The sequence below is a fragment of the Aulostomus chinensis genome, chromosome 5 (genome assembly GCF_037954235.1).
Source record: "Aulostomus chinensis isolate RoL2024-O1b breed Wild chromosome 5, RoL_Achi_v1.0, whole genome shotgun sequence".
Taxonomy (NCBI): domain Eukaryota; kingdom Metazoa; phylum Chordata; class Actinopteri; order Syngnathiformes; family Aulostomidae; genus Aulostomus; species Aulostomus chinensis.
The window spans coordinates 9,954,836-9,980,625 of NC_141324.1; the positions used below are offsets into that span (position 1 = coordinate 9,954,836).

At 47.2% G+C, this 25,790-nt stretch overlaps 3 protein-coding genes across 5 annotated transcripts in view; 1 reads left to right on the forward strand and 2 right to left on the reverse strand.

Annotated features, from left to right (window-relative positions):
- Nucleotides 1-1,115: 1,115 nt before the first annotated feature.
- Nucleotides 1,116-8,065, reverse strand: ints15 (integrator complex subunit 15). The gene is made up of 8 exons (XM_086203031.1): nt 7,932-8,065; nt 6,673-6,872; nt 4,749-4,970; nt 4,425-4,590; nt 4,027-4,304; nt 2,664-2,901; nt 2,530-2,569; nt 1,116-1,473 (listed from the first exon to the last, which is right to left on the reverse strand). Exons 2-8 carry the CDS (start codon nt 6,865-6,867, stop codon nt 1,248-1,250), a joined length of 1,365 nt encoding a protein of 454 aa, XP_086059157.1. The 5' UTR covers nt 6,868-6,872; nt 7,932-8,065; the 3' UTR covers nt 1,116-1,247.
- rgs11 (regulator of G protein signaling 11) lies at nt 7,313-20,851 on the forward strand. Of its 3 annotated transcripts, none has more exons than XM_086203028.1 (18): nt 7,313-7,723; nt 8,602-8,804; nt 8,998-9,094; nt 9,605-9,655; nt 10,834-10,940; nt 11,050-11,101; nt 11,250-11,308; nt 11,403-11,479; nt 11,838-11,919; nt 16,779-16,847; nt 17,699-17,728; nt 17,807-17,868; nt 18,128-18,241; nt 18,494-18,609; nt 18,779-18,866; nt 18,970-19,108; nt 20,045-20,127; nt 20,220-20,851. In XM_086203028.1, the coding sequence occupies exons 1-18, from the start codon at nt 7,651-7,653 to the stop codon at nt 20,350-20,352; spliced, it is 1,635 nt and encodes a 544-aa protein (XP_086059154.1). In that variant the 5' UTR covers nt 7,313-7,650; the 3' UTR covers nt 20,353-20,851. The 3 variants fall into 3 exon arrangements, with proteins under 3 accessions (XP_086059154.1, XP_086059155.1, XP_086059156.1); XM_086203029.1 differs by having other exon boundaries at nt 17,702-17,728; XM_086203030.1 differs by having other exon boundaries at nt 7,315-7,723; nt 17,705-17,728.
- Nucleotides 20,852-23,025: 2,174 nt separating this feature from the next.
- Nucleotides 23,026-25,790, reverse strand: part of pgap6 (post-glycosylphosphatidylinositol attachment to proteins 6) — a 12,681-nt gene continuing 9,916 nt past the window's right edge. The window contains exons 11-13 of the mRNA XM_086203032.1: nt 25,379-25,525; nt 25,180-25,296; nt 23,026-25,079 (exon numbers count right to left, since the gene is read on the reverse strand). Coding sequence (XP_086059158.1) covers nt 24,750-25,079; nt 25,180-25,296; nt 25,379-25,525 — 594 coding nt within the window. The 3' untranslated portion in view covers nt 23,026-24,749. The remainder of the gene's footprint in view (nt 25,080-25,179; nt 25,297-25,378; nt 25,526-25,790) is intronic.

The window sequence follows — 25,790 nt, forward strand, 5'->3', positions numbered from 1 at the left end:
TGGCAAGCCCAGGCCTCACCTGGGGGGACTTTGGCCACCCTGCCTGTCAAATTCTTGCTCCACCAATGCTTTAGTCCTGCCTTCTGTCCCCGGAGGAGGAGGAGTTAGTATCAGCCTCTGCCGCTCCAACAGTAACCCATCACGGTTCCAGCAGATATCTTATCACCGTCACACCCATGACTTGTAATCTACAGTAGCAACGAATCCTTCGCCCTTCACTTGTCAGAGACAATGTGATGGAATCAAACCAGCCAGCATCAGTGCGGGGCATTTGCTCTTCAAACTGAACAAGGAAGTCATGTGATGGAGAGAGAACCTGAACACAAATGCCCCCCCGGTGTTTTCATTCCCCTCCCATTCACATTTGGAGACTATCGAGACTGTCAAGAGAAGGTCTTCAAAATATCCCCTGCACCTCAAACTCCTCCCAGGTTTGGGTTCTTTTGGCTGATGCAATCCTCGTCCTGGTTGAGTGGTGCGGACCGCCGGGGAGCCTCCGCCACGACACTCCATTTTGTCTGTGCTGAAGCTGACTGATATGCTATCTCTCCCTCACAGGGACCCCGCTGACGACCAGGGCACGGCTCAAGAGCGCTCCTGCTCCTTTGGTTACTTAGTAAGTCACACTGGTGCGAAGGGAACATTTCTACCTTTTCTGCCCAGCAGTCCTGTAGCCTCAAGTGGTGTGTGTGTGTGTGTGTGTGTGTGTTACTATCACAGCATATCATGTCTTAAAAAAGCATGATTCTCCATTTATATGGATCCCCTTTGACTTCCCTGCACAAGCAGACTCATTTCCAGCTATGTTGTTTTCCATATTTGGCATTTCCTGGCTGAATGATGGCATCTTTTACTTTGCAGAATTTGAGCAAAAAGGTGTCTTTGCATTTGTTTGCACTAGAATTTGGTTTTCTTTCTTGTTGTTTTTTCAATAAAACTATAAAAAAAACTCTGTTCCAGTTTTCAAAGAGGGATTGTTGACGTTGGTTGTCCAATATGTGCTGGCTCAGGTGATCAAATAAGGTGCTGATAATCACGTGTTCCTATCAACCACAGTAGACAACAGTGACACAACAGTGACCACTAGTGGCTGAAGATATCAACAACACCACGTATGAAGTAAAAAAATATTTATTGGACAAAAATGTTTCAGCCTCACAGACTTCATCACAAGCAAATGTGCTTATTAACAATATAATACATAACACACACACACACACACACACACAGGCTGGATAGTATGTTCTTCAGTGGGTGGGTCTGAAGGGGAATTGTATCCCTGTCATGAAAGGCTGAGCAGAGTACTGGGGGTGTGACGAGGGATGGGAGGCTAAGGGTGTGTGGGGTGTGTGTGCGGGGTGTGTGGGGTGTGAGGCGATGGGGGAGTGAGAAGCGTGCGGGCTGAAGGCCAGCGGGGGAGTGTGGATGTTGTTGTAATACATCACTGGGCCCGACAGCACCAACTGGAGCAAACTGCAGACACAAACATGTAAAATCAGTTATCATTGCTGAGCAGGACACACAGCAAAGCTCCGCCTCCATCTTTGGAACTGAATGACAGTTCTTACACACTCTCACACTCTGGTACTCAAGTGGGACGGCGGAATCCCGGAAACATTTAGATGAAAATGAAACAAGTCAAAATCACTGAAAACACCATCACAGCAGGAGGTCCTTGGAATGAAAACAAGTCAACCAAGCAGGAACTCACACCAGATCCTTTGTGTCTGGTGACACTCCTGTGTCTGACGCCAGGCGGCCACACTCACTCACAGTGAAGCGCACAGCTGGAGCCTGATGCACCTGCTGGAGCCTGATGCACCTGCTGCTAATGCTGGCTGCTAATGCTAGCTGCTAATGCTAGAAACAGAGGTGATGAGGAGCTGTGACTCCAGTGTCTCCAGTCAGGGTTCAGGTGGACCGAGGAAGAGCCGGGGCCCCAGCATGAGAACATGGTGACGTTCTCAGCAGTGGCTCATGAAACCAGAACCTCAGACGGAACCTTTGACCCAAACTAACCTGACTAATGAGCTGAAAGATGAACAGTGGGTACTGAGTGTGTTCTGAGCAAGTATTACTATTAGAGATACTTCAGCTGTCTGCTGATGTCACAGATTCCTCCATCAGCTGGGTGAGGGCACTGACATCAGAGGCTCCGCCCACTTTCTAATTGTCATGCATTTGTAGGATAATTCAGTGTGTTTGATCAGTGATCAATACATCAAGATATAGATCAGTTATTGGTACCATGTGTGTTTCATGCCTTCTTCTGATTGGTTGATGTGTGGCCCCTCCCTCACTGACTCTATCCAAACCAATAGGGCCCCCTGAGGAGCCACGCTGGCCCCTGCTGGAGCTGAAGAGAGTTGCTGCACTGCTCTAGCTGAGTCAAAGTTTCTGCTGTCTGCGTGGAGGCACTAATTCTAAGATGCTACAGGTAGCATTACAAGTTAAGAGGCGTTTCTAGAGAGTTCTATGAGTGTAATCGGTGTAGCAAGCCATGAGCAGAAAACAGTCGCTGGTTCTTACTTGTTGTGGGGAAGCCGGGAACAGATGGCTCTTAGGTCCTCTGAGGAAGCAGAACAACACACAGTCAACATCCATGCGACAGGAACTCAGCATGTTTCTGGTGCGTTACACCAGCTAACATGTCACGCTCGTACCTCTGGAGCACAGCAGGGCTCCGTTGGCCATGGCCACCTGCAGGGCCTGTGCCAGCCGGTCCAGAGACAGCTGGGACAGCATGTGGATATCAGCACATGAAGTGTGTGTATGTTTGTCAGCCTGGTCTAACAGCCGGGAAAGGTCAGAGGTCAGCGAGGCCAAGGAATCCATCTGAAGCAGCGCCAGGCGACCAAAGAGACCTTTCTCATTGAGTATGTTTGGTAGAAGCATGAAGACCTGCATGAAGCAGAGGAGGAGGGGCTTATAATTTCTCTGATAGTAGCTTGGAAATGCATGTAATTGTTCCTGTAGTCACACACACACACACACACACACACACACACTAAGGCTTCAACTAATGATTCATTGAATCATCGATTGATCTGCAATTATTTTATCGATTAATCGGATTATCACACTTTTTTGAAATTACCTTTACAATTTAGCATGAAGTTGTTTTAGGCATGTTCTAACTAACAATAAAGACAATAAAAATTAAAACATTTATTTTAATTTGAAAAATACATTCTGGTCATTTCATGTTCTTGACTCTATAATCCGGCACAGCAGGTCTAGATGTTCGATGACGTAGATGTCTCGGCTTTAAGGCGCAGGCCTGCATGCTAAAGTCTGGTTTCTGTTCCTGCTCAAAGCTCGGATCTGATCTAGACCCGCCTACTGTATCCGGTAATTACACGCACGTAGCGTTTCCGCCCCAGACCGGATCAGCAACCTGCTGAGCAAATCGATCACGTCTTTGCGTTCATGTTTCTGTCGCACAAACAGACTGATGGGTTCCGAGTCCTGACTTGGACTGAACCGTAAAAAGAAACCAGGCTTTGCGCTGTGGAAAGTACATTCAAATGTTAACAGCCAAGACAACTCAGTCTGCTCCAGGCCAGCCCACAAGCCAACTTACCGAGGCGAGTCTTCATCCAGCTCCGTTACAACTCCTACCTGCTTTCTGCTCAGGTGTTCATTCATGACGGTCGCGTTCCCGTGCCAACAAAGTCCTCCTTGCCAAGTTTACAAGTCATTTTTTCTCTTCCTTAATGAGAGTGAAACACTCCCAGCCTTTAGCTCTTCTCATCCTACCGCCACATGCTGCTGCAGTGGACGCCGCCATTGTTGTTGTGATGTGCAGTCGCTAGTGCGCGCAACTCTTACGGGAGAGAGATGGCTCGTCTCCCCCTCATATTCATGGCACTACATGTCGAAAAACACTCGCGTTTCTTTGCCAATGAATTATCGATAATCAATATGAATCGACTTTTAATTGATTTATCGATTCGTTGTTGAAGCCTGAACACACACACACACACACACACACACACACACACACACACACACACACACACACACCTGTAGAACACTTAGATGGAGGGCAGAGAACAGAGGCCCCACTTCCAGCTCGCTCTCAGTGCTGCCATTAGTTGCCACCAGCTTCTTGTCTCTCCGGTAGGCCAGTGGTGCTTTGACGCACCAACGCACCAACCCGCCTAATGGTGTGACGTCGAGTGAGCTGATTGGTTGGTTGCCAGAGAGGGGTGTGTTCAGGAAGGTGATTAGGACGAGGCGAGGGTCATCTTGGATCCAGGACACTATCATCTGGAGGAGCTCGAGTGGGGGGGTGAGCTCCTCTAAAGGACAACAAACCAGGCTGATGAACACTGAACACCACGCAAGATCTTATTTGCTCTAAAATGTAACATCTCCATATTTGTAAAAGATTTCCACAAACCTTGCATGACCAAACGTACCTGAGGTGAGGTCGTACAGGGTGGTGACGGCAGTGATGAACTGGCAGCAGAAGCGTGGACTGGCGCTGTGGATATTCTGGAGGGTGGGCACCGACCCCGGCACCATGCTGCAGTAGTCGTCTACTAGCACTTTTGCAAGGCGCACGCAGTACACACGGTGGGTTCTCTGTTGGACACACACATGCACACAGACACACGGACACACAAACAGAGAAAGCAATGCATCAGAGATGTTCCACATCAAAAAGTTTTCAATCCGATGGGGTCACACATCCTATCAAGCACACGCTGGATACACACAGCTGCGTGTGTTGGGGGGCTCACCTGCAGCCAGGTAGCAGCACATTCCAAGATAGGAACTCTGCCTACAGCGATTGCCATGGAGACCAGCTTGCCCAGCAGTCCCATGCGGCTTTCGTCAGCCTGGTTGCCTTGGAGGCTGAAGAGGGCGGAGAACATGAGCTGACGCACAGTGTCACGACTCTGCTCCTGGAAACAGCTGCACATGATCTCCAGCAGCTGGAGCTCCTGCAGCGCACTCATCCTCTGAGAGAAGAACACATGATGGCCATGAGCTGCTGAGCTTCAGCGTCCACGCAGGAGCAGGAGCAGGAGCGGGAGCAGGAGCAGAAGAGGGAGCAGCAGCAGGAGAGGGAGCAGGAGAGGGAGCAGCAGCAGGAGAGGGAGCAGGAGAGGGAGCAGGAGCAAGAGAGGGAGCAGGAGAGGGAGCAGGAGAGCGAGCAGCAGCAGGAGAGGGAGCAGGAGAGGGAGCAGGAGAGGGAGCAGCAGCAGGAGAGGGAGCAGGAGAGGGAGCAGCAGCAGGAGAAGAGGGAGCAGGAGAGGGAGCAGCAGCAGGAGAGGGAGCAGGAGCAGGAGAAGAGGGAGCAGGAGAGGGAGCAGCAGCAGGAGAGGGAGCAGGAGAGGGAGCAGCAGCAGGAGAGGGAGCAGGAGCAGGAGAGGGAGCAGCAGCAGGAGAGGGAGCAGGAGAGGGAGCAAGAGAGGGAGCAGGAGAGGGAGCAGCAGCAGGAGAGGGAGCAGGAGCAGGAGCAGGAGAGGGAGCAGCAGCAGGAGAAGAGGGAGCAGGAGAGGGAGCAGCAGCGGGAGAGGGAGCAGCAGCAGGAGAGGGAGCAGGAGAGGGAGCAGCAGCAAGAGAGGGAGCAGGAGCAGGAGAGGGAGCAGGAGAGGGAGCAGGAGCAAGAGAGGGAGCAGGAGCAGGAGAGGGAGCAGCAGCAGGAGAGGGAGCAGGAGAGGGAGCAGCAGCAGGAGAGGGAGCAGCAGCAGGAGAGGGAGCAGCAGCAGAGAGGGAGCAGGAGAGGGAGCAAGAGAGGGAGCAGCAGCAGGAGAGGGAGCAGGAGCAGCAGCCGGAGAGGGAGCAGGAGCAGGAGCAGGAGAGGGAGCAGCAGCAGGAGAAGAGGGAGCAGGAGAGGGAGCAGCAGCAGGAGAGGGAGCAGCAGCAGGAGAGGGAGCAGCAGCAGGAGAAGAGGGAGCAGGAGAGGGAGCAGCAGCAGGAGAGGGAGCAGCAGCAGGAGAGGGAGCAGGAGAGGGAGCAGCAGCAGGAGAGGGAGCAGGAGAGGGAACAGCAGCAGGAGAGGGAGCAGGAGAGGGAACAGGAGCCTCTCTTGCTCCCTCTCCTGCTGCTGCTCCCTCTCCTGCTCCCTCTCCTGCTGCTGCTGCTCCCTCTCCTGCTCCCTCTCCTGCTGCTGCTGCTCCCTCTCCTGCTCCCTTTCCTGCTCCCTCTTCTCCTGCTGCTGCTCCCTCTCCTGCTCCCTCTCCTGCTGCTGCTCCCTCTCCTGCTGCTGCTCCCTCTCCTGCTCCCTCTCCTGCTGCTGCTCCCTCTCCTGCTCCCTCTTCTCCTGCTGCTGCTCCCTCTCCTGCTATATATATATATATTTATATATATATATAAATATATATATTTATATATATATTTATATATAAATATATATATATATTTATATATATATATAAATATATATATAAATATATATATATAGTCTTTGTTTTCTTTTCTATTCAGTTTTATTTATGTCTATTCTTTTTACCTTTATGGTAACAGTGCTGTGAATGTTTAGGAGATTGCAATTTCCCTGGCGGAACGTCCAAAAGGGATTAATAAAGTAATCTGTCCGTCTGTCTGTCTGTCTGTCTGTCTATTACTCCAAATAATCGCTGCAAGGTTTTTTCAGAACCATGCAGCACTTCCCCACGTACGGTACCGGCATACATGCATGTCGGGGTCGTTCCTCACCCTGGTCGGAGCGTTTCTGTCCTTTGGCGAATGCAGGATGAATTCCTCCACCAGCTCCAGGGTTTTAGAGTCGACCTGAGCAGGCTGCCTCCCCGACTGCAGCAGGTTACAGATGTAGATGTCCAGGTGGTAGAGCAGCTCCTTCGCCGCACTCAGGACGTCACGAGGCAGCAGGGACTGACGAATGTCCCCCATCGCCGCTGACGGAGGGAGGACACACATGACAGGTCTGAGATGACGGATGAGCAGAGTTAAGAACTGACGTAAAATCACAAATACTTCGCAGTAGGGCCTGACTAATACGGGATTTTGGAGCCCGATGCTGACTTTAGAAAAGAAAAACATCATCAGTTACTGATACGTGGAAGGAAATGTGAAAAAGTGACCCCTTCCATTTTCTCCAGTTTTGTCCTGATAAGAGGAAGTAACGGTAGAAGGACAAATAACGTCCTCTCCTAGTAATATTCAACCCTGTCATACATGACCATTGGAATAAAGATACAATGAAACATTACAGTAAACAAGGCGGAGGCGCTAGAGCGCCCTCTAGTTACACATCTCCCATCAACAGCCATTGTGCTCTGCATTTTACGTGCTGGTAAAAAAAAAAACAACAACAAGTTTTCCTCTCAGCACATAATGGAAGGTCTGTACACCACAGCAGGTACGAGGGGGTGGCCCATGATGGACGGCCTGCTGCAGACGACAGGAAAACTGCTGCCTTCGGTGCACAGAGAGGGAACTTAATAAGGACGCCAGTCCAGCTGCTGAGAACGTGTTTGCATCTTTATATTCTGCATTATTCATCCGAGAGGAATCGTCGTTTCACAGGCTTCTGCGCCTTCATAGACGGATCTTCGCTGGTCCATCGCTTCAGTACACACACGAGCGAGGCAATTCGTTGTTTTCATCGTTGTCAAAGCTTTGTAGGTAACTGCTGAGTAAGAGGTAACAGAGGGGCACAGAGGACCTGGGATCATGAGGATCCACCGCCCCAGGAACACGATATGGACTGGTCCTCCTCACACTCCTGACAGCAGCACGACCTCGGGTGCAACATTTACAGATATTATATATCTCTATCTATATCTATATATCTATATCTATATATAATTCTGTCGCTCTCCTCCATCCTTCTACTCCGCCTGTTAGCAACACAATAGCTAATAGCAGTTTTCCTACGCTGCAGAAATATCACGTGACTTAATTAATGCTGAGAAAAGCTCCCGAAACACTTGGGCTGCTTATTAAGCTCTTACCTCGTCAAAATTCTCTTAAATTACTTTTAAAATAAATTAGCCGATGATGAGAATGGTGGGTGACTTCAAAACGTCGATGGATTCACTTCCGGCTTCTACAGAAGCCCGTTTGGTACAAAACTACTCACTTTCGCGTTTTCAGTTGAGTTGTTTACATGCTCCAACAACTAAGGCCATGTTCATTAAGGGGGTTAAATACGTATTAATTCAAAATACACGTATCTTACTCAGCAAAGTACTACGATTTGAAAAGGAGGGGCGTGTTAATTGGAAAAGAATTAATATAAAACTGATGAAATTGCTATCCGGCCCAGTTACGGACGCACCAAGTCCTCTATGAAGATGAAGCCCAGTAACGGGTCATTGAAACACACGCTTATTGGGGAATGAAAGGGGTCCAGGTGTCGAAGTAACTCAGGAGAGCTAACAGTCATAAACATTCCTGCTTGCTAAACCAGTGTTCCGTGAGCTGCTTGAGCTCCTCTGCTGCCGTCTCATGACCTCACGGATGTGTTCACGGTCGTGACAGCGTTAACTTGTCATGCACTCGGAGCAGACGTGTGCAGGCCCCCCCCCCCTCCCCCCACGGCGGCTCTTCTTCTCACTGGTTGCCTATCAAACATATGAAAGCATCACTTTGCCATCCTCTAATCCCCTTTTATCTTCGCAGGGGCGCGCCTGCCAGCCACCAGAGCGCTCGGGGGGAAAAAAAGAAAAAACACCAGTGGTGCACTCTCTGCTGCGCGCTCCCGCCAGCACTTCGGTCCTGCACTTTGCCGTCCCGTCGAACGATCCCAAGCAGCCCGCAAGATGACCATCAACACCCTGGCCAAGGGAGGCTGGCACCGGGAACAAATGGCCTGCTTTCGCAAGGTAGGAGTGGAGGTTTGCGACGGGACATCCCGGGTCCTGATGGAGAGGAAGCAGCGGCGTGGACGTAAACAAGTACAGGGCTGGGGAATTCAGTACAGCGCGCGTGTGTGTCCACTCTGCGGTTACGTTGTGTGTGTATCTGCTTCTCAGAGTGTGTGATTGCATGCTTTGACCCCCCCCCCCCCCCCAACAGATGGAGAAAGTGATTGTGGCCATGCAGGACCCTGACATGGGCGTGAAGATGAGGAACCAGAGGCTCCTCATCACTGTCATTCCACACGCTATGACAGGTGTGTGTGTGTGTGTGTGTGTGAGACAGAGAGAGTGAGTGTGTGTGAGAGAGAGTGAGTGTGTGTGTGTGAGAGAGAGAGAGAGTGAGTGTGTGTGTGTGTGTGTGTGAGAGAGAGAGAGAGAGTGTGTGTGTGAGAGAGAGAGTGAGTGTGTGTGTCTGTGTATGAGAGTGAGTGTGTGTGTCTGTGTATGTGTTTGTATGAGAGTGAGTGTGTGTGTGTGTGTGTGTGTGTGTGTGTGTGTGTGTGTGTGTGTGTGTGTGTGTGTGTAGCTTGTTCTTGTCCCAGTGGTCATGCATTATGCAGCAGTGGATTTTGGTGAATACTGTGTGCTTTGCAGAGGAGCAGGAGGAAGTTTCTCCTCTTTACTTGTCTCTCTCTCTCTCCCTCTCTCTCTCTCCCTCTTCTCTCTCTCTCTCCCTCTTCTCTCTTCTCTCTCTCCCTCTCTTCTCTCCCTCTCACCCTCTCTCACTCTCTCTCTCCCTCTCTCTCTTTGTCTCTTTTCTGCAGGCCGTGATATAATTGAGTGGTTGATCCAGAAATACAACATAAGTGAGGAAGGTAAGCCTTACATGAGTGGGGAGGGACGCCATGTTGAGTGTTGCCAGGTTATGGTGCCTCCATCCAGCTGACGTGGTGTCGCGATGATGATGATAATGATGATCTGTGTGCGTGTTTGTGTGCGTGCGTGTTTGTGTTTGTGTGTGTGTGTGTGTGTTGTGGGGTTGCAGTTTCCAGTAAACAGGAATGCAGCGAACCCTCGAGGATCCGAGTTTGATGAAGTCACCTGGTGATCTGGGTTTGATTGAAGTCCCTGTGGACGTTTAGAGCCCGGGAGACTAACCTGTGCTAAATTAGAGACAGTTGTCTAGAGAGGTCATCAACTGGTTCCTCTTAGTCAGAGCAGACGAGAGAGGAGGGGGGGGGGGCAGTGAGAGCTGATTAAAATGCATTAGGCAGCTTTTTTTTGTAGCTGTCACTCATCAAGTTAGGCTGTTTTAACAAATGAGGAGAGGCTGAAGTTCCGTCACTGGATTATTATTTGAAACATAAAAGGCGTTTTACAGTTATTTAGTCTTTACAGCCCCGTGGTCTTATTTAGCTTCCAGTTTTAATTTGTTGTTATTGGTTTATTTGTGTATTTGTCTGTTAGCGGGATCATGTGAAAAAGCACAAGTTTTTTTCCATAAACGTGGAGCACAGGTGCATCACGGACCAAGGACACGTCCAACACGCAGCAGAAGCCTGGTTTTATTGATGCAGGCAAAGAGGCTTTGGGAGAAAAGTGAATTTGTGGTCTTTTGAGACGTCTCTCTCTCCTCCCCCACTGCTGGTGTTGATTGTAGCTCAGCTAACCAACGGTCAGACGTCCACTGGGGATCTCCAGCCCAGTGGTGCACCAGACGGGAGGGAAGGGTCTCTTTCTGCTTCTCTGGCCCTAAAAACGATGGATAAGACGCACACGCAAAGTTGGCCTGTTCCTTTAAAACAGCAACAAAAAAGAAGGTCTTTTCAAAACACTGGGATCAGCCGAGGCGGACGGATGTAGCCAGTGAGCCTGACATCTGCATCCTTTACAAAGGACTGTAAACCTTTGGTACTCTACTCAGGGTAGTACTTGCTCAGCAGTAGTACTGCAAGGTGTCTGAGCTTGTTTCCCCTCCTATAAGAAGCAGCTGGAGTTTGCGTCAGGTGAGGGGCGGTCCAGTCAGAGTTTCTCTCTCTGTGCTGTATAACAGAGGCTCTGCACCTCGGCGCCATGCTGGTCAGATACGGGTACATTTACCCCCTCAAGGAGCCAAGATTCCTGGTGCTGCGTCCTGATGAGTCACCCTACCGCTTCCAGGTATTACCTTTGTTCACCGGCGCTCCCTGTCCATCGCCCTGCTCTCCATTTGACCACGTCCTCATCCACGGTCCCAGAAGAAGATGTTAATTCCACTGATTTTTTTCAGAGTCCTTACTTCTGGACCAGTACCCGCTGGCCTGCCTCAGAGCTGGACTATGGTAAGATGGTGGTGTTCAGGGACCGCGGGTGTAGGGAGCGGACTTGAGAGTCCCTCTACTACCAGGGTCCTACGAGAACCCGTCAATCACAGCAAACCACTTCAGAACTCCCCGTTGAATGTCTCTGTGTTTGACTCCTTGCCATCAGCTATATACCTGGCTAAGAAGAACATCAGGAAGCAAGGAGAGCTGATGGAATATGAGAAGGTGAGGGAAGGGTGTGTCATGAGTATTGGAAGTGCCAGTCCTCTCCTAGCGCGTCTTCTCCTCTCCTCATCTCTTTCCCTCTGCTGGGTTGTAGGAGAGGTACAGTCTGTTGCACAAGCGGATCAACCACACCTGGGACTTTGTGGTGATGCAAGCGAGAGAGCAACTCAGGTACACACTGACATGTGCACTCACATGAACTCGCGCGCGCACAGACACACACACACACAGACCCACTCACTCACACACACACACAGACACTCACACTCACACACACACAGACCCACTCACTCACACACACACACACACACACACAGACCCACTCACTCACACACACACAGGCACTCACACACACACACACACACACACTCAGTCACACACACACTCACTCACACACACACACACACTCAGTTGCTCACACACACACACACACACACACACACACACACACACACACACACACACACACTCACTTACACACACACACACACACGGAAGTACACCTACTTACAGTGTCATGTCTGTCTAGAGCGTCCAAACAGCGGCGGAAGGCTGACCGCATCGTCCTGGAGTGCCAGGAGCAGGCATACTGGCTCATCAACAGACCGCCGGTAGGCTCACCCACTTCTGTCTAATACTACCTACTACAAACAAGTACTTCCTTAATACCTTCTACTACCTACTTCTCTCAACTGCCTATTACTCCCTAATGCTAGTACTACCTACTACTCTCTACAACCGACTATTCCCACTACTACTCTCAACTGCTCCTTACTACTCTCTACTTCTACCTACTGATGCCTTCCACTACTACAACCTACATTTCCTTTACTAGTCCCCATTACTCTCAACTGCTCCTTTCCTCTCCCTACTACTACCTGCTTCTACATACTATTCCAGGCTACTGCCTATTACTCTCCACTACTCCCTGCTGCTCTACTACTCCCTAATACTACCTACTGCTTAGTATTCTTTACCGCCACCTACTTCTCCCTACTCTTCTTACAACTCCATACTACTGCCTAATACTCTTTACTACAATTCAATGCTCCCTACTACCCTCCAATAATAGCTACATATGATTTTTCTGTATAATACTGCATTATGATGCTATATTATTTATTGTACCATAGTACACTGTCCTGTATTAAACGATATTGTACTCCACTACACAACACTTCTTTTTCTATACTTTTAGAATTTTCTGTGCTATTCTATTTTATACTATTCTATACTATGCGATATTGGCAAATGCTGTGCTATACTGCACTACTACTGTACTATCAATGTTATAAATCTAAACTATACTGCACTACTACTGTACTATCTGTTATCAATCTAAACTATACTACACTACTACTGTACTATCTATGTTATCAATCTAAACTATACTGCGCTACTACTGTACTATCTATGTTATCAATCTAAACTATACTACACTACTACTGTACTATCTATGTTATCAATCTAAACTATACTGCGCTACTACTGTACTCTCTATGTTATCAATCTAAACTATACTGCACTACTACTGTACTATCTATGTTATCAATCTAAACTATACTGTGCTACTACTGTACTATCTATGTTATCAATCTAAACTATACTGCGCTACTACTGTACTATCTATGTTATCAATCTAAACTATACTGCGCTACTACTGTACTATCTATGTTATCAATCTAAACTATACTGCACTACTACTGTACTATCTATGTTATCAATCTAAACTATACTGCACTACTACTGTACTATCTATGTTATCAATCTAAACTATGTTGCGCTACTACTGTACTATCTATGTTATCAATCTAAACTATGTTGCGCTACTACTGTACTATCTATGTTATCAATCTAAACTATACTGCACTACTACTGTACTATCTATGTTATCAATCTAAACTATACTGCACTACTACTGTACTATCTATGTTATCAATCTAAACTATACTGCGCTACTACTGTACTATCTATGTTATCAATCTAAACTATACTGCACTACTACTGTACTATCTATGTTATCAATCTAAACTATACTGCGCTACTACTGTACTATCTATGTTATCAATCTAAACTATACTGCACTACTACTGTACTATCTATGTTATCAATCTAAACTATACTGCGCTACTACTGTACTCTCTATGTTATCAATCTAAACTATACTGCGCTACTACTGTACTATCTATGTTATCAATCTAAACTATACTACGCTACTACTGTACTATCTATGTTATCAATCTAAACTATACTGCGCTACTACTGTACTATCTATGTTATCAATCTAAACTATACTGCGCTACTACTGTACTATCTATGTTATCAATCTAAACTATACTGCGCTACTACTGTACTATCTATGTTATCAATCTAAACTATACTGCACTACTACTGTACTATCTATGTTATCAATCTAACTATACTGCGCTACTACTGTACTATCTGTTATCAATCTAAACTATGTTGCGCTACTACTGTACTATCTATGTTATCAATCTAAACTATACTGCGCTACTACTGTACTATCTATGTTATCAATCTAAACTATACTGCGCTACTACTGTACTATCTGTTATCAATCTAAACTATGTTGCGCTACTACTGTACTATCTATGTTATCAATCTAAACTATACTGCACTACTACTGTACTATCTGTGTTATCAATCTAAACTATACTGCACTACTACTGTACTATCTATGTTATCAATCTTAACTATACTGCGCTACTACTGTACTATCTGTTATCAATCTAAACTATGTTGCGCTACTACTGTACTATCTATGTTATCAATCTAAACTATACTGCGCTACTACTGTTCTATCTATGTTATCAATCTAAACTATACTGCACTACTACTGTACTATCTGTGTTATCAATCTAAACTATACTGCGCTACTACTGTACTCTCTATGTTATCAATCTAAACTATACTGCGCTACTACTGTACTATCTATGTTATCAATCTAAACTATACTGCACTACTACTGTACTATCTATGTTATCAATCTAAACTATACTGCGCTACTACTGTACTATCTATGTTATCAATCTAAACTATACTGCACTACTACTGTACTATCTATGTTATCAATCTAAACTATACTGTGCTACTACTGTACTATCTATGTTATCAATCTAAACTATACTGCACTACTACTGTATTATCTATGTTATCAATCTAAACTATACTGCGCTACTACTGTACTATCTATGTTATCAATCTAAACTATGTTGCGCTACTACTGTACTATCTATGTTATCAATCTAAACTATACTGCGCTACTACTGTACTATCTATGTTATCAATCTAAACTATACTGCGCTACTACTGTACTATCTATGTTATCAATCTAAACTATACTGCGCTACTACTGTACTATCTATGTTATCAATCTAAACTATACTGCGCTACTACTGTACTATCTATGTTATCAATCTAAACTATACTGCGCTACTACTGTACTATCTGTTATCAATCTAAACTATACTGCACTACTACTGTACTATCTATGTTATCAATCTAAACTATACAGCGCTACTACTGTACTATCTATGTTATCAATCTAAACTATACTGCGCTACTACTGTACTATCTATGTTATCAATCTAAACTATACTGCACTACTACTGTATTATCTATGTTATCAATCTAAACTATGTTGCGCTACTACTGTACTATCTATGTTATCAATCTAAACTATACTGCGCTACTACTGTACTATCTATGTTATCAATCTAAACTATACTGCACTACTACTGTACTATCTATGTTATCAATCTAAACTATACTGCACTACTACTGTACTATCTATGTTATCAATCTAAACTATGTTGCGCTACTACTGTACTATCTATGTTATCAATCTAAACTATACTGCGCTACTACTGTACTATCTATGTTATCAATCTAAACTATACTGCGCTACTACTGTACCATCTATGTTATCAATCTAAACTATACTGCGCTACTACTGTACTATCTATGTTATCAATCTAAACTATACTGCACTACTACTGTACTATCTATGTTATCAATCTAAACTATACTGCGCTACTACTGTACTATCTATGTTATCAATCTAAACTATACTGCACTACTACTGTACTATCTATGTTATCAATCTAAACTATACTGCACTACTACTGTACTATCTGTTATCAATCTAAACTATGTTGCGCTACTACTGTACTATCTATGTTATCAATCTAAACTATACTGCACTACTACTGTACTATCTATGTTATCAATCTAAACTATACTGCACTACTACTGTACTATCTATGTTATCAATCTAAACTATGTTGCGCTACTACTGTACTATCTATGTTATCAATCTAAACTATACTGCGCTACTACTGTACTATCTATGTTATCAATCTAAACTATGTTGCACTACTACTGTACTATCTATGTTATCAATCTAAACTATACTGCACTACTACTGTACTATCTATGTTATCAATCTAAACTATACTGCGCTACTACTGTACTATCTATGTTATCAATCTAAACTATGTTGCACTACTACTGTACTCTCTATGTTATCAATCTAAACTATACTGCGCTACTACTGTACTATCTATGTTATCAATCTAAACTATGTTGCACTACTACTGTACTATCTATGTTATCAATCTAAACTATACTGCACTACTACTGTACTATCTATGTTATCAATCTAAACTATACTGCACTACTACTGTACTATCTATGTTATCAATCTAAACTATACTGCGCTACTACTGTACTATCTATGTTATCAATCTAAACTATACTGCACTAAACTATGTTGCACTGCTACTGTACTCTCTATGTTATCAATCTAAACTGTACTGTGCTAAACTACACTAGTTATTTTTGATACTATAGTATACTTTTTTGCAATGCTAGAATGCGCTGTACTATGAATGTGCAGTACTATGCTATACTATTGATTTTACATACTAAATCTTGCTATACTATTTTATGCTAAGCTATGCTATATAAACTAGTTAGAGGGTCCCATTTGTATGTTGTGTATATTTCATACTTGAAATATTCAGCCCATCCGCAGAAACACAGAAAGAGAGTGAGAGGGAGGGGGGAGACAGAGAGAGAGGGAGGGGGCAGACAGAGATAGAGGGAGGGGGGAGACAGAGAGAGAGAGCACCTAAACCATGGGTGAAGAGCTGGCTTTAGATATGGAGGGAATGAGAGGGAGAAGGAGGAGTGAGGGAGAGATGCACGGGTGAAGCTGAGGACAAGGGTTGGAGGAGGGACTCCATCTTATCTCGGCCTTATGAATTAAGAACGAGGGCATGGAGAAAATGAAAGAGAGACCTGGGAATAAAAGTGGGAGGCAGTAGAGTGGAAAGCTGAAGGAAGGATAAGTGCTGGCTCACACGCACACCCCTCATGACAAACACACACATGCTCAGCAGCTACAATAGCTGGTCATGAGTGGCCCCCGTCTGCCTCTGTCTTTCAGCCTGGGGTGCACAACGTGCTGGACATGGGTCTGGAGAGACCGAACAACTACACCTTAAGGGTTGCACTGGTCAGTGACATCCCAGCTCATTCTTCCTGTCTAATATTCTGCTCTGAAAACCTGATGTGATGACACACCTGCTGTCCTTCTCTTCTTCTCTGTCCTGTTGCTCTCCATCTTTCTTGCTGCTGGGTGGCTTCAAAGTAAGTGTCCAAGTCCACTGCCCTGAACTATCCACAGCTCTAGCTAGTTAGCGGCTCTAATTTCCAGGCCTTCATTGTAGCTGTGGAGGACTGTTGTAGATGAAGGAGTCCGTCAGCCACCAGAACCAGGCTGGAGACTCAGAGACGCTTCCACTGGTCACTTTACTGGACGTCCACCTCAGGCATAGGAGGCCCCCAGAACGTCCCAGTTCCTCCCTCCTAAACAGTCGCACTGGTGATGTCAGGCACTGCCAGCAACACCAAACTAGAACCTTCTAGTCAGATGTGACCTTCAGGCAGTCCAAACACAGCCAGGCGTCAGACAACGCCGGCGCCTGATTATCAGCTTTACTAGCAGGAAGTGTTCTGACTCCAAGCTCAGGGTTATGATAGAAGGATGAAAGGCTCCTCAGGTTCCCCTGATTCAGGTCCAGGCCCTGGGCTCAGACCAGCTATGAAGCTGAGGCACAGGAGAGCTGAACCTGAGGACTCCAGCTCAAACTCCTCCTCAGTAATGCACCTGGCTGATCCTTAGCTTATCCCATCTGTGGCTGATCATCTCCCAGCTGCAGTCCAGGAAAAGGTCTCCTTGTTTCAGAGCTGCTGCGTTGTGACCAGTAAAATTTAAGTTATAAAAGTCACAGTTGCACACAAGCTTTGTTGTAGCACTTCATGTGTGGCCCAATCAAATGTCCCTGTTTTTCTCTTTTCAAACAGAAGCAGAACAGCGACTACTACAAACGAGAGGTAAACCTCCTGTTCAACCGCCGCGCCGTCGGCGCCAACGCACCAAGCGCATTTTAAAGCTGTGCTCTTGGTTTATAGATTGAAACCTGTAGAAGAGCCCTCGGAAGAAACCGTGTCAAGTCATCCATTTGTCTGGAAAGGTGTGTGTCCGTTTGATGAACACACACACACACACACACACACACACACAGGGCTCAGCGCTCCTCTATAAGAGCCTCTAATGGATGCTTCCTGAGGCAAGTTGGAATTAGTGGCCATTAACTCTTATAATCTGTAGCACTAATACAGTAATACTGTGTGTGTGTGTGTGTGTGTGTGTGTGTGTGTGTGTGTGTGTGTGTGTGTGTGTGTGTGTGTGTGTGTGTATGTGTACCTCTTCATCTCTGTGTGGATGAGCAGTTTTGTGAAATACAGCGAGCAGTACCAGAACCATGATCCCATCATGCAAGGCTGTCTTCCCAGTAACCCCTGGATCTCTGATGACACTGCCCACTGGACAATGAATGCCGAAATGTGAGAGAATACACGCACACGTGCGCACACACACGCACACACACGTGCACACACACGCACACGTGCACACACACACACACACACAAATCAACAACTATCCACCACATTTATTCAGTTTGCTGGTTTAAGCTTTCGTTGCTTCTCTTATCTTTTCAAATCACATTTTTGATCAAAGTGATCAATTGTTATGCCTTGTGCATGTGTGTGCATGCTGGCGTGCATGTGTGTGTGCGTGTGTGTGTGTCTGAGCAGAGTCCCCATGCCCACACGTCTTCGTGTGGAGCGCTGGAGCTTCAGCTTCATGGAGCTTCTTAGTGACACCATGGGGAGGCAAGAGTTCATGACCTACCTGGAGAAAGAGTTTAGTGGTGAGAAACTAATGCTCATTTCATCCATGACAACAGGTTCTCTATATTTATCACTACCTATTATGATTATTATTAATTATTATTATTATTATTATTATGATCTAGGATCTATGAATATCACTTCAGCCTTTATCTGATGTTTTAATCAACTCCTTTTTTGTCTCTTCAGCTGAGAACTTGTGTTTCTGGCAGGCCTGTGAGGAAATACGACATGGAGAAAGTTCCAAGATTGTAGAGAAAGTGGATGAAATCTACAAGTAAGCACCCCCCCCCCACACACACACACACACACACACACAAGTATACTCATACTTTCATGTGTACTCACAGCTGTCCATTGCTCTCTTGCATGTCAATCAGAAACTTCCTGGCTCCTGGAGCTGCACGCTGGGTGAACATTGACAGTAAGACGATGGACAAAACATTGGAGGGGATCAAACACCCGCATCGCTTCGTCATGGACGACGCGCAGATGCACATCTACTTCCTCATGAAGAAGGTCTGAGCTCCCTCACGTGTTACCAAACCCGAATCCCCAGGGATGAAAGTCACTCTTCATCAAATATCAAATGAAAATCCAGTGCTTATGGGAATGGGGAAGCAAAATACTTGGTGAAAACAACATAGGCTCTTCAGAACAGAACTGATCCTCTAGTTGTGGACCCAGGATGAACCCCTGAGGGATACCAGATGTGATCTTGGCTGTCCATTAACATTTCCCATTTTAGCTGAGAGCATCTACATGAAGACAAAACCTATTTTTTCTGTCGATTTAGGCAGAATTTTAGGGCTTAAATGATGAATAGCAAGAGAAGTGTTTGATGAGTGAGGGAGAACTTAAAAATGGACACCTGCAGAACAGCAGCAGTGGTGCAGGTGTCCACGCTGCAGGAAGAGCTGTTTGTTTTTGCCACTTTCAGACTCTGATCATAATTCCCCAGTCAAGGGTGCCTGGAGAGACAGACTTGTGTCCACATGTAACAGAGGTCTTGTGAGAGCTGAGTTGCGGGTACCAGTGAGGGAGTGCTGTCCGATGAAGGTTCACATAAAGAAAAGAGCTTGGTGCATTTCTAATGCTAGGAGCTAAAGGATCCACAAAGCTCCAGGGCTTGGATGGAGCACCTGACGGAGGCGGCTTGACTGACATCGAGGCTGGCCATGCTCACGGTTCTCCTGGATCCAACCGACCATGTGACTGAGCTTTACTACTGTGTAACTGAGACTCCAAGAGAAGACAAACCCTTCAGCCTGAAGAAAAACGCTGCCCAAAGACCTGCAGACAGGAGGGGAAGTCTCTGTGTTGACCTGACATCAGGATGCACAAGGCTTGGTTGGACCGCAGGAAAACCAACCACACAAAGTTTCTTCAGTAGATATACTTAGTCACCTAATGCTGTGTGTGTGTGTGTGTGTGTGTGTGTGTGTGTGTGTCCAGGACTCTTATCCAAGATATCTTAAATCTGACCTGTACAAGAACATGCTGGCCAAGGCTGTTGTCCCCCAGGAGACCAAGAAAAGGTGAAGATCCTCATCTGAGACCACTGTCTTATTACTGATTATATCTCAAACTTTTCCTCTCAACTTTGCTTCCTTTCTCTACTTCCTCTCAGCGTGTTCCCCTTCATGAGGCGCCAGCGGCACTCCAGCCCCTCCCCTGCTCAGGCCACCACCCATGAAGATGGGCATGCCAGGGGGTCTGGGCAGGCAGGTACTTCTAACTCTGCAGCCGGCTCTCACGCCTGATCCCAAACCATAGCAGGCCCTGTTGGTCACCATAGCAACCATCCAAGGAGTTCCTCCCCCTCCTCCTCAGCTCCTTTTCTCAAGTCAGATTGTGTATGTGAAACCAAAGTTCTTCTCCATGTAGAAACATGACAGAGCTAGAATTTCCCCCACGTGTGAACGCAGCGGCGCCACCTGGTACTCCCAGAGCAGCAGCTGGAGGTGCAGCCGTAGCGGCTCCTGCTGAAGACTCATCCTCGTCCTACGCCCCGTCTCAGTCACGCAGGTGTGATTAGTCGCCCTGGACTCCTCAATCAAAGCCTTCCTTTCTCCACATCCCCAGTCTTTATCAAAGGTTTAGTCTTTTAGGCAGCTTGTACACAGAGCAGTAGAGACGTAGCCAACACCATCAGGAACCTCTCCACGCGGCACGTTTGTGACTGTGGGACTGGTTGTTGTCTTCATTCCATGCTGGAGCTTGTTGCTGACTTTGCTTGAGCATGTTCTCATCCCAATAAAAGCCAACATTCAGCATTCCGTGTTGTGTTGTGTTGTGTTGTGCTCTGAGCTCTGCATGCTGCGGTTCTCTGTGAGCCTGGATGGTTCCACAGTTCCATCTGTGACCTGGTTCCATCAGCCTCGGCATCCCTTTTCTTCTTAATTTTCTTTTGCCTTGATGCAGTGCAGGTCCCTGTTATGTTCTTTGAGCCATTATTACATGGGGGGGGGGGGGGGGCTTATATAACATCTCCAAAGGTTCTCCAGATGTTCTCTAGGATTAATGAACATTCAGATACATGACAGGATACAGATTGTGAGAGTCCTGCTGCCTCTCTGTGAATAGAAGGACGTTCCATGTTTTACCTTCACTGTAGGACATGAAATTCCCATAAGAACGTTTTCAGAAGAAGATGTTCCCAGTTAGAAATCGTACATCATCGGAACGTTCTGAGAAGCTCCCTGGTGTAAGGACAATGCCCTGGAATGTTCCCACAGTTCTTTCAAGGTAGGGGAACATTTAGGATTTTTAAAAATGAGATGAGAACATTGTTAGAACGTTTCTACACTATGTTCTTATAGTGACCTCACAGGGACCTCGAGTGGACCAACCACTAATTAAAGTTCTACATCACTTTTTCAGAACATTTGAACAAAATTAGATTACATGACAAGAACTCCTTCACATTCACCAAACAGCGGAGCTTAATGAGCTGCTGCAGGACAAACAGCTTAAATCCATCCCTCCATCATCCATCCATTCCTCCATCATCCCTCCATCTTCTCCCTCTCCTCCTGTTCAGGGTGGTGGGGGTGGAGCCTATCCCAGCAGCCTTCCCCCTGGACAGGTCACCAGTCCATGGCAGGGCCAACACATAGAGACAGACAACCATTGGCTCTCCCAGCCACACCTACGGTCAATTTAGAGTCTGGATTAACCTGGTCCCCTCTTGATGTCTTTGGACTGTGGAGGAAGCTGGAGTACCAGAGAGAACCCAGCAGGAACAGGGAGAACATGGAGACTCACCCAGAAAGACCCCGTGCTGCAGCCGGGGCTCCACCCACAACCTTCTTGCTGGGGGGCCGCAGTGAGGACCACTGCTCCACCGGGCCGCCCCTGGCAGAAATCATCAGCATCTTTTTCTGCCAGCAGGTTACAGACAGTTGATAGATTTTTATCTTGTTTATGGCGCCCTCTACTGGCTGCATGTGGTTGAATTAGCACAATATCAGTGCTGCTCAAATGCTTTAGCTCACAAATGTACATAAATGTCAACTTGTGACACTTTGTCACAGTTTAACTCCTGTGTGTTTCTACCTTCTCAGAATCTTTAATTTAAGGGTTAAAGGTGGAGGAGGTCAGGCAGCAGGAGGAGCAGCAACATCCAGAAGCTCTGGAAGAATGAAACAGAACTGAAACCGTATGATACACCCAGTGATGGTTCAGGTGCCTGAGATGTGACAGCAGATTAAAGGAGAGGTGACGGAGCTGGAAGGCTGGACGACAGAGTCCTAACTACTCGACAATGTGACACTGAAACAATCAAAATATAAATCAAACAGTAACGCACCCCAGAAGAAGGGCACCTTGACATTACGTCACCATGAAGCTCCTCCACAACCCAACATCTGCACCAAAGCAGTCAAATCAGCAGAAGTTAAGCCAGAGGAATGCTGTCATTTTTGGTGCTGAGGTCCATGAGGTAAAGTTCCTGAGCTGTGATGAGCGAGGGAATGATGGAGGACATCTCCTCCTCCTGCCTTTATTCAGTCCTGCCAACATAAAAATCTGCAGGGGTGTTCCCAGCAGTCATGAGGTCACTGATGATGTCACTCTTCTCATAGAACAGTCAGCTGAAGCGTTTACAACTTCCTCAGAGATTCATCGTTTGGGTCGATGCCCGAGTACCAGGAGTCTCGCCGCTCATCCACCAGCAGTCAGCACGGATGCTGCAGCGCTCCGGGAGGCCACGCAGGACCAGACGCTCATCAAATTTACTAATGGAGGTTAGCTCAACACACACACACACACACACACACACACACAAAACAAGCACTTTCTGTATTTCTATGGATTATGTTAATCCGCTTCTCTACATTGCCTCTGTGTGTGTGTGTGTGTGAAAGATGAAAGAAAACCAGTATCAAAGTGTCCACTTAGAGAGAAATAAAAACCAAACAAACAGCAGCTCACCAGTTGGTACAGAGTAGATTTATTCTTGGTAGATTTGTCCACCTGTCCAGTGAGGGATGGAACATGACAGCTGGGGTTGAAGTCCACTCATCAGATAACAACAAGCACACACACTGAACAAGGAGGGGAAGGCTGAGCAGTGAGATACACGCAGCAGCAACACGCTCGGAGGTGCAAACGATGGACAGCGAGTGGAGGGGCAATGAACATGTCGCAGGACCAGAACACAGTCGAGCACATGCGTCTCCACACACAACCAGATCTGAATCACTGAGGCAAACAGAGAGAGGGGAGGAAGGGAGGAGAGAGGGGAGGAGAGGAGGAGGGCAGGAGATGAGAGGAGAGGAGAGGGGAGGAGGAGAGGACGGCAGAGGGGAGGAGAGGAGAGGGGAGGAGAGGGGGAGGGCAGGAGATGAGAGTAGAGGAGGAGGGCAGAGGGGAGGAGAGGAGAGGGGAGGAGAGGAGAGGGGAGGAGAGGAGGAGGGCAGAGGAGGGCAGAGGGGAGGAGAGGAGAGGGGAGGGTAGAGGAGGAGGAGGGCAGAGGAGAGGAGAAGAGAGGAGAGGAGAAGGGAGGAGGAAAGGAGGCACTGGCCACTGTCTGAACACATTCATCCCTGCTAAGAATCAGAAAGTGCTTCAGCAGTGATGGCAGCAGCAGGAGAACACGACCACAACCTTCAGGTGTGCACGCTTGACTCTGAGCAGCTTGAGCTTTCATCGTCTACCCGTGAACAGAACACACACTTGACTAGAGGTGTTGATCAGCAACTGAAAAGAAAAACGTCACAGAAGAAAAGTGAGACGAGGCATTAATGGAGGAGAAAATGGAACGAGCTCCGGCGGAAGCAGCTCTTGTGTGGCTGCTGGTCTTCACTGTGGACGACCAGACCACTGGAACGGAGCTCCAGGGCTCCAAACACAGCAGAGGAGAACTTCTGTCGCCTCTAAATGTTCCTGATCAGGCGATCCACAGGATACAACGATTTCCACAAAGTGCTATTGTTTATAAATTTATGAGGACATTCATTTCCTTCGCGAGAAAAATACGTACATATATAATATGTACAGACTTCTGGTCATGAGGTCAAAGGTCAGGAGGTCTCAGGAGGTTTCAATCAGATGTTTTTGTTCAGGAGGAGTCGATGGATCCGCCATTAGAGGACGCTAGTGAGACGGTTCCATCAAGAGTTGGAGCGCTTCTACGCAGGGCTGCAGGGGTCCGGCCACCGTCCCGCGCCGCACCAGCAGCAGGGACGCACCGATACGTCACGTGTCACCTGACATGGATGAGGTTTGTGTTCATAACTTTCATAACGGGGCTGAAACGCAGCAGCAGCCAGATTTATATCCCGCTGAAGAAATGTTTTGTGCTTTGGTTTCTGATGTTTCCGAACCCTGGCTGAGGTCATGGCGTCACACCCGGCAGCCTGGGGGCTTTGGGGGATGGAGGTTCAATCTCAGCTCCTATAAAAAGCCGGGACTACACTTGGTGCAGGAGAAGTTACATTTGTTCTGTTGGGTTTAAAACGTGACGTCTTAACTGATGTTTGTGATTCCACAACCATCAGGAGCAGGAAAAAACGCAGTGCATCACTGCACCCAGCAAAAAGAGCCTGCAGCCCCCCTGGGTGGGGTGCCTGAGGTCGCTCCACTTGGTGGACTGCAGCCCTGCGTAAACGGCACTTTGACAGCTAAGCTAGTCACTTAGCTTCTCTCCTGCATCTTGCTATGTGACAGTGTAGAGCTCATCCTTGCTGCTCTGGCAGAGCGTGTAGCCACAGACCCGGGGGGTCCAGCTCCAGGGCCAGGTCAAGCTCCAGCCTTTGCTCCAGCCCAGCATCTCCCGGTTCTTCTCCCTCGGCGGGAGCAGGAACACCACGCAGCTCGCCACCAGGATGTGCCACAGCGAGTGAGTGTAGTAGTAGTTGTCCTCAGTCTCGGCAAAAATGTACAAACACACACCGATCAGAGCGCAGAGGGCCCCAGGGATGAGGTAGAGGACCCACCTCTGCCAGGACGGAGGATAACAGTGTCTCCGCCTCACTCCTCGGTACACCTGGGGACAAAAGGGGACAAGACTCGGCATAACTTGATGTTTCCTGGCCTCAGCAAAGAGAAGGTCTGGTTCTGCCTAAAGAAAGTGGCGTGCTACTTACCCACACGCTGACCATGAGCAGGAAAGCACAGAGGATGGGACCCAGCAGGTTCCACAGGCCCTTACGGTCCAGCTGCATGGACATGGCGATCAGAAGAGCCCCCAGCATGAACAGAGTCTACACACACACACACACCACACGTCAGTAATGGTGCTGTTCACGGCGCACAGACGAACCCTGAGATCAGAGGAAGTCTTACATATTTGAGAGTGTCTTGGATGCGAGCCATGCACAGGATAGTGACCCAGATGGAGCAGATGGATCCCAGGAAGTCACAGTACTGGAGGGCGTCATAGTCCATTATACACAGTACAGCTTCACCCGGCTGGTCACATGCATGGTAGAACTACACACACACACACACACACACACACGGTCACTCATCTAGAATAGAAACGCTTTTTTTCCCCCACCACCAGGGGGCCCTGTTTTAACAATGCTGACCTCAGCAATCTGCTGGGTCAAAGGAGGCCATGAGTGCCTGCTCCCTGCTGGCTGCAGAGGAAACTGTTTCATCAGAGCAGAGACCTGGGAGCTCAGTAACAACGGCCAGCTCTGGGCTGCTGTGTGTGTATACATATACACACACCCACACACATATACACACACAC